We start from the raw sequence: 9,136 nt of genomic DNA on the forward strand, positions 1-9,136 counted from the left end.
TACTTCATTGGCAGCAATAAAGGAAATATATTGGGGTCACACAAAAGTCCATCATTATCAGGAATTTATTTTTTTTTAATGTCCACTAGGATCTGCTTCTGTGTCATCCATGAACTTTACCAAAAATTCAGATGACACTCCTGTCCCTCCTCCAGTTCCTCCACGAAGAAGACCGGAATCTGCCCCAGCTGAATCCTCCCCATCAAAAGTAAGTAAGGAGAAAAAAGATAATTTGTTTTTCTGGGAACAGAGGGCAGGGTATGCTAGAAAAGTAACTCTTAAAGACTTCTGAAGAACTGTATGTGAAAGAGTAAGCAGCCATGTATTTCAAGCCTTCACAGCTCTGCCTCATTATGTCTTGATCCCAAACAAATGAAAACAGATGGGACCAAAATTTAGGGTTAGAAATGTCTTATCTACTGATGTGCTATGCTCAGGCCCTTATATTGCCTCTGAAAACTTGAGGCTTCAGGCAGATGTTTCCATCTGCAGTTATTGTTTCAGAGTATCATTTTAGGATATGTGACTACGGTAAAGATCTGAAGAAGAGTAATGATGCAAAGTGATGTACACAACTCAATCCTCTGAAAATTTTCATCAGAATATTTGATCAGATGCTGTGGTGCACAGTCCTTGCTTTCCCTTCTTGTTTACCCATCCTGTCTGCCTGCCTGCTTAAGTCATTGCTCCATTTTCCTTTTGCATTTGTCTGGCAACTGGCATATGATCCAGCCTTTGTGGCAGACAGTGTCTTATTTTTCCTGCTTTCAGTGGGAGCTAGTTTGTGACATCAGAGAATTGACTGGATTTGAAAATCCCGCTCAAAATTTCTTCGGAGTACATATGTCTCTTTGAAGGGGGCATGTATATGGCTCTTCAGCAAGTTGTTGTTTTCACACTGCAGGTGACTGTGGTGTCAGTTAGCAGCACGTTCCTACCAAAATGTAATTGAAAACATCGTATGCATGATAGAGTGTTGGAGACCAAGTACCTCGTCACTGTGGTCTGCAGCTTGGGACCTGTTCACTTCCATAATGCTGACTCCTTGATTCCATCTTCTGAGCATAGCTTATTTTTTAACCTGTTCAGCATCATCTGCCTCTCCCTTTTCATTGTTTTCTTGAAGAAATATATGGTGTGTTTACCCACCCCAAGTGCTTGTTATTGGGGAGGTGGTGGAAGATACCCAGTCTTCCCCAGCAAGCAGACCTGGAGCTAGTATGGAAATTGTTGCTTTGAACATTCTTTGCTTTGCCTTTGTCCTTCACTGTGTATCTTCATTCCTTCCATCCTTGGCTGTTAACTCACGCATTGATGCACCCCTACTCTCCCTACACATACAGTCTCTGTCTTGATCACTCTGAGAAACGTATTTTCAAGCACCACCACTCCCTTTTGCTTGCTTACATGCTGCACCTCCATGCCGTGCCTCCTCTTTAACCAGGTAAGAGCAACCTACAGTGCAGGAGAGCTGCTTGCTTGCATTTTACAGCAGAGTCCTGTTCTTTGCTGCCTCTCTAGAATTTTACTGAATGAAATGTTTGTGTACCTCAGATTACTTCTGCACACCTGGACAACCCACCAGCAATCCCTCCTAGGCAACCAACTTCTAAAGTGTATTCACCAAGGTACTCAGTGCCTGATCGGACCTGTATCTCTGACTCGTGTGTTACCACTGCAAGCCCTCCTGAGTTACCACCACGAGAACCTGTGCGAACTCCAGATGTTTTCTCTAGCTCACCACTACACCTTCAGCCTCCACCGTTGGGGAGAAAAAGTGAACTCGGTAACACCTTTTTCCCAAACAGTCCATCTCCATTTACTCCCCCTCCCCCTCAGACACCTTCTCCACATGTAGCACGGAGGCATCTTCCGTCACCACCTTTGATACCACAAGATGTGGACCTCCCTTCTGTTGCTGGACCACCTGTTCCTCCACGACAAAGCACTTCTCAACATATCCCAAAGCTTCCTCCAAAAACTTACAAAAGGGAGCACACACACCCTTCAATGCATCGGGACGGACCACCATTGTTGGAGAATGCCCACTCATCCTGAACTATCCTGTGCGCTGGGAGTCGCATTTTCCTGGTGCTATGTCTGTTGCTGGCAATGGATGCACTGAACCTGGTGGTGTCAAGGAGTTGGGATGTATATGCCAAACACTAAAAACTCTCCAATACATTGGAATGTAGTGTACAGAAATGGAATTGCAAAAACAGACTTTCTAGTGGAAAACCCGGTTAACTTGCTATTCTTGGTTTAGTATGCAGGACATTGTTCTAAAGTAATTGGACAACTGATTGTACCAGAAAACAGACTTGAGAGACTTCTTTGGCCAATCAGCAGAGACTGTGTTTATGTAGTGATCAATAGTGTCCAGTACAGGAAGGAAAACAGTCTTGTATCCATCAGTTCCATACAGTGGCACAGTTTTTGGAATTAAAATATTATGCACTTTTTTAAAATATCAAACAGGGAACTTTATATCCTTCTTAATTTTCCTTTGCTTTACTTACTCCCTGCTTTAAAATACCTTCCTAAAGTTATGAGAAGGACTGTGAGGAAGATCTGTGGTACCTAACTGAGATAGAATTAAGGCAAAGCACTGTATTGCGGTCCTGTTTACAAGTTGTTACAATGAGTAGTAGGGGGTACCTAGGCTTCACCAAAGAGGTACTTTATTATTATTTTCTGAAATACTGTGGTGCCAGTTCAAAAATAAATTTTTGCCGGGAAGCATAATGTCTAATTATTGCTTTCTTTAGATAGAGCAGATGGAAGTCTTACATCGTTAAGATGACAGCAAATTTTTTTTAAAAAAAAGCAGCACTATCACCTGAAGCAAATATACTACTACATTTAGAAGACTGTTAATCTCTGCTAGGTCATGTTCTTTTTAAGGTTTACTGATAATCCATTTCATGGCTAGTAGCTATTATCTTTCAGTCCTGCCATGAAAACAGTCACTTATGAAAAGAAGCACTCACTTGTCAACTTCCATAGCTATTGTCATGTTTTACTAACAATAGAGTAATCAGCATACATAAAATTGCCTTGCAGTTGCATAAATCATGTGTATATAGTGAATGTTGCCTAAATATACTTGCAGATTGTTTTTAATTTAATTGAAATAAAGATAAATATATGTTTGGCTGACATACGTTAAATTATTACATGGACAAATATACAGCTCAGTTTTTTAGTTAAACACTGAAGAGGATAAAAGCCCATGTCGTGGGACATATTTTTTCTATTTCAATGTATGTATTTTAGTAATAAGAGTCTAAAGAGAAGTTGGCTTTGGCATGTGTTGCAAAATAATAATTTAGTAGTATATGAGAAGTTGGGTAACTCCCAAAGTGCTTATATATATAGCTTATAAAATGTCTCACACCTTCTGTATGACACTTGCTAGAAAAAAGTCAGACTTATATTAAACTTTGCAGTAGCTTTCTCTGTCCAAAATGCACATGATAGAACATGTATGTTCTAAGTATTATGACATGGATTATCCATAAACCTTTGTGCTGCTCTACAGCTCCAGACAGTGCTGACAGTAATGCGTGGCTGTTACTGAAGAAACGAAGCTCTATAATCTCCTCAACAGTAGGTATGTGAAGCATAACATATCTCATCTTCAGTTTATGTGGCTCATGGAGCAAAGTAAAATTCTCTGACATTTCCTCTTTGGAAATTTCAGAGTCCTGAAAAGCTGTGTCAGTAAAGATGGTGTTAGTCAAATGATAACAGAAATCGCCTTTTTTTAATGCTTTCAGCAATGCCATTGATCCTTTAGTGTGGTCATTACATTTCAGAAAGCATTCTGATTTCATCATGGCAGTTTTCACCATAGTCAAATCTCAGAACTGTCAGTTGTATTCCTTCTTTGATGACTGAGACTTTTTTTTCTGATAAAAGAAGAAAAAGTGAAAATCTCAAAACCTTGGCTTCAGAGAATGTTAAATGGGGGCTTTGTGAAAGAGAGAAAAGCCACAGGGGGCAATTCTTGATTATTGTTTCTTTGGATATAAACACCATTATTAACATGCTGTTGGCAATGTTATCTAAATTATTAGCTCATCAGTGGGTTACCAGGAAAACTACTTACATTTATGCTTTCTGAGCTGTATTCCTTCCTCAGCACATTCTTGTCTGTGCTCTTGTGCATCCAAGCCAGACCAGGCAGAAGGAACGACCCAGTGATTAGGTTGCTCAGTTAGAAGAAGGGACCTCACATAAGTCCTGCTAATCAAGTTTTCTTGAATGTCAGTAGGTCTTTTTTTTCCTTTGTGAAATGGAGAATTGTTGTTTCTTATTTATAGTTGAGGATAAAAGTGCTTTACTGGCAAGATACTCAGACAACAAGTCCACCGTGCAAGAACCTTACCTAAACATTATTTGGAGCCCAGCAGGATGGGTTAGTCATACAATGCACAAATCATGCTGTTGGCTCAGCTGCAAACAGGAAGAACAAAGTGAGATTCAAATCTGTTGTGTTTAGAATAGGAGTTTTGAATACAGCTGGTACTGGTGTCGGCCACTGATTTGTCTAGTGACAACTTTGTGTTAAAAATTTTTAATCTGGAATGATGTCTTACTTGGACTGTGTTTGCATTAGTGACAATACTTTTCACATAGAAGATTAAATAATTGTAATGATGCTGTCTGTCTCCTTGGTAAAATGACCCTGGATGGTCTGGTGTGGCCTGAGATGATGCTGTGGTCTGAACAATGAAACATGCTTGTGTGGAGGCTAGGTGAGTTGCTGTATGGCTCTAGAGTGCTGATGTGTGGCTAAAAGTCAGCCTGAACAACTGTAAACTGTGTTGCAGGGTTATAGAGATCAGCAGAACTTTATATGTGTGATACCTACAATTTGTGTTGTTTTACCTCAGGGTTTCTACTTCATATAGTCTAGTGCAGCAGTGGAGCATAACCTGGGTTTGTTCATTGTCTTCCAGGTGGTCATGGTTGTGCAAGGTCCTGCACCTAGATTGAGGCTTCAGTGGTTTCAATGCAGGCCAGAGAATGGAAGGGTTTGTGAGCAGCCCTGAGGAAAAGGACTTGGGAGTGTTGGTTGGTGAGAAGCTTAACGTGACCTGGCAATGTATACTCGCAGCCCAGAAAGCCATGCAAGATGGGTTGCATCAAAAGGAGCATGGCCAGCAGGTCAGGGGAGGTGTTTCTGCCCCTCTAGTCTGCTCTGGTGAGACCACACCTGGAGTGCTGCATCCAGCTCTGGGGTCCTCAGCGCAGGAAGGACGTCAGCCTGTTGGAGCAGGTCCAAAGGAGGCTGCAAAAATGATCAGAGGGCTGGAGCACCTCTCCTCTGAAGACAGGCTGAGATAGCTGGAGTTCAGCCTGGAGAAGAGAAGGCTCTGGGGAGACATTATTGTTATCTTTCCGTACTTAGAAGGGGCTTACAGGAAAGTTGAGGAGAAACTTTTTAGTAGGGCCTCTTGCAATAGGGAGTAGAGGTTTTAAACTAAAAGAAGGTAGATTTAGACTAGTTATAACGAAGCAGTTTTCTACAATGAGTGTGCTGAATCACTGTAACAGGTTGCCAGAGAGGAGGTAGATGCCCCATGCCCAGCAACACTCAAGGTCAGGCAGCACAGGTCTCTGAGCAACCTGCTCTAGTAGATGTCCTTGCTCATTGCAGGGGATTGGACTACATGACCTTTAAAAGGTCCCTTCCAACCCAAACTGTTCTGTGATTCTGTGGTGATTTTGCAAGTGCTGTGCATTTGCTTCTGTTCAGTGTGCTGCATGGAAAGACAGCAATTGTGCTGCCTGATGACCCCAAGGTACATGCTGTGGTCATGGCATTCAGCAGCCCATGCAAAATTTCTCGATAAATGTCTGCTGATGGAGAACGTTATCCTGCTTCAGGGTTGATACCATTGAAGCATATGAGTGCTCAATCTTCATCAATTCATTTCCAGTGTGGGCTAGCCTGTTTCTCTACTATTGCCTCTCTTAATGCAAGGAGGGAGGGATATCTGCATTTAGATCCTTCAAGATTTTGATTGACATTGTGGGATATTTAGTTATTTTTCTTTTGTATGGATCTTAAGTTAGGTTTTCTCTTGAATTGTCCTGATTTAAGCTTGTTGATACCACTGGAAGTACCATTGCTGAAGGTAGTACATTATTGTGCTTCATGGTAAAAGCTGTTGAATTGTCGTTTCTAAACCTAGACGATGTATAGGCTGAAGCCTTTCTTCAGGAGAGAAACCTGTGGCCCAATATAGGTATAAAAACAAAAGTGCTTTTAACTTATTTTGTAAATTCCAGTCTTTATTTTCCATTAGAAAAAAAACAAACCCCAGACCACCCTTAACCAACTGATGTAGTATTATAAGGGAAACAAAGAGTAGGTCTTTTTTACTTTTTCACTACAAATGTGAAATCCTTTACCAGGTGGCTGAAAACTTGAAAGACTAAAATTAAAAACCATATGCTAGATGCAAGACAATTTTAGTAGCTGCCAAAAGTGCAGAACATCCATAATATTTTTAAAAAGAAGGGTAAGCAGAAGTAGGTGATTGGGGCCTATGTTATTGGAATTGCTTTGGGCAAATTTGAATCCACTTTGAAAGAAGCTTTTTTTTGGTTTGGGAAAAGAACAAATTTTAGATTTCAATAAGTTTGCTCCATTTGCCTTTGTCTGGTGGCATGGTTACTTGCTAAAATGGGTAAATGTTAAAAATTATGTCATCCGGTTTAAAAAAAAAGAAAATTACAACCAAACAAAACCCCCAAATAAACAGAAAAAAAAACCCAGAGAAAGAGAAGTGGTAAACTGTGGCTGGCATATCTGATGACCTGTGCATGCAACCATCTGTAGGTGATCTTTGTATGCTCTGTCTGCAGTGGTATTCAGATTGCATTTGAAAGAAAATTCCGTAGTGACTGTTATCTTTTGACAGTAAAAGATATGGTCTATAAATAATTAGAATTAAAAAACCTTACATATCCCAGAAGTGTACACTTAAGAGTATGTAAGATACACTGAAAGTCCTTGTAGTCTGAGACTGGCTTCCCTAAACTTAAATACTGTGTGCTTTACATTAAGGACAGTCATGAGTCTGTTACAGGGATAGGTTTTGCTCAGGGTAGTAAATTCCTAAATGATACAGCAGTTTGTAAGCAGAGGAACTGTATGGAGTAGAAGACAAGTAAGGAATGTGTACATACAGTAGGAGACACAAATTAGCATCTTTTAACTGTCATTCTCTACCCCAGGATCATTCATTGTAGGTATTACTCCAGCTTGGCAGCTTTCTGTTGCAGTTTACTGCCTCGAAGGATTTGTAGCCTATGGGTGAATACTGTCTCTTGAATTTTACTGTATGCATTTTTTAGGGGGCTGTTTCATACAGGAGCCTACATCTCATCTCCTTATTGAATCAGATCACAGTAAATAAAGGGACATCATGTTTAATATCTTGTATCTGGCCACATGCTAAGCATCTGTTTTCAAAGAACAGTGAATAAAGAAAAACTACTCAAAAGTAGAAACTGCTTAATACTCACAGTAGCATCCTCCATCTAATCTACCCCACAAAACCAAACTGCCGAAGACAGCGCTATGCAAACCTCTGCTGGTATACTCAGATCTCCGAGACCTCACTATCCTCATGTGACAAAACGCTGCAGAGAGCTACAGAGCAGTAGGAGGAATGCTGCATGTGCTTACAGGTGCTGTGTGGTGTGGGGAGGCATAAGCATTGTGGGCTGAGTTGTCCTTGTTTGTGGTGTCACTGTTTTGGCCCTACTGAGGATGTGCAAAGGTAAGATAGTGTTGATAGTCAGAACTGGAATTAATTTAAAAAAAACTCCAAACTTGGTACGTGACAGATGTTTGTGATGTACAGGAAGATACTAAGATCTCTTACAGAGTTGGATAGGTGAAGTCAATGGTGTGTATGTCAGTGGAGGAGACTTATGGGATTTTTTAACGGAAGTTCATGCATCCTTAACAGAAGCAGCAGAAGGAGTAAAGGAGGTGGAGGAAGGAGATGAAATGTCACAGTGAGCTGCCACCAACAACAGCATCTTGACCAGAAGCCTATAGAGTGAGTCAGCCAAGTTCTGGGTAAGAGTGTTAGTACCAGGTGTAGGAAACAGTCTTCTTGCATGACTGCGTGTGTAGGGTACAGGATTTTGTAATGTTACCTCAGAAAGGGACCTGAGAAACACGTTTCTTTTAATGGATACAACCTTCTGGCTGATTCAGTGCAAGAGACAACAGCATTATTTAAAAGCAACATTTATTTGGCGCAGGAAGAAAAATAACCCAGAGCACACAGGTACACTAAAGGTGAATTTGGAACGGATCCTGCAAGAGGTTGTGTGTCTATGCGTGGGGCTGAGCATCATTCATTCATTTTATTTACATTTGCAGATTCTGAGCAGGTACAAGGACATCTCAAATTATAAGTATAGGCCCGAAGTAAGAACTTCTATAGAAGCAAGCAAAAAAGAACGAACCATCGATTCTGACCATGCCTTAAATCACTAAAAGGAAGCTAAAATCCACATGCATTTTACAAGCAAGGCTCTGCCACTTTGAAAGGATTTCCTCACCCAGGAGATGTTAGGTATGCTTTTTCCTTTGTCCTGTTTCTGGCCTGAGATCTGCCTGGCATGTGTGAAAAGCAGGTTTGTTCTGTGAAAGATAGAAGTGTCATTACATATATGAGACCAAAGATGCAAGCATGAGAGCCCTTGACAGCATCAGTGTATTGCAGTGGACACTTGTCCATACTGATATAACTCTGGTTCCATGGACAGTTTGCAGAACAAACAGGCTTTGCTGATGCTTCAGTTACAAGTATCTGGGTCTTCTTACATATTTCTATCCTGCCCTACCCAGTCTGACTGAAAGCTGCCAAGTCCTAGGAGTTGTTTTTGTGATGCAGTGACTGGTCAGCATGGAGCAGTCTTGACTGGAAAGGGCCTGGGAATTTGTAATTTAATGAGGGTGTGAGGGACAGAGAAAGAGATGGAAGGAGGTTTTGACATTAAAAGCCTTAAATTAAAAAAATAAAAATCTTACTAGAGTAGTCTCCAAAAGCTAGGGGAGGAAAGTATGATACTTCTTCGTCTTTGTAAGAAGTGAATTTTT

General features: G+C 40.8%; 1 protein-coding gene across 1 annotated transcript in view; it reads left to right on the plus strand.

Annotated features, from left to right (window-relative positions):
- The window catches only part of SOS1 (son of sevenless homolog 1 (Drosophila)), a gene marked incomplete at its 5' end in the record, with an annotated part of 32,719 nt that extends 30,540 nt beyond the window's left edge, over window positions 1-2,179 (plus strand). Inside the window, 2 exons of the mRNA XM_009081752.1 lie at window positions 90-208; window positions 1,555-2,179. Of these exons, the coding sequence (XP_009080000.1) occupies window positions 90-208; window positions 1,555-2,058 (623 nt within the window). The remainder of the gene's footprint in view (window positions 1-89; window positions 209-1,554) is intronic.
- Between the last annotated feature and the right edge of the window lie 6,957 nt (window positions 2,180-9,136).

Source organism: Acanthisitta chloris, unplaced genomic scaffold (assembly GCF_000695815.1).
Source record: "Acanthisitta chloris isolate BGI_N310 unplaced genomic scaffold, ASM69581v1 scaffold30689, whole genome shotgun sequence".
In the NCBI taxonomy this organism is placed as follows: Eukaryota; Metazoa; Chordata; class Aves; order Passeriformes; family Acanthisittidae; genus Acanthisitta; species Acanthisitta chloris.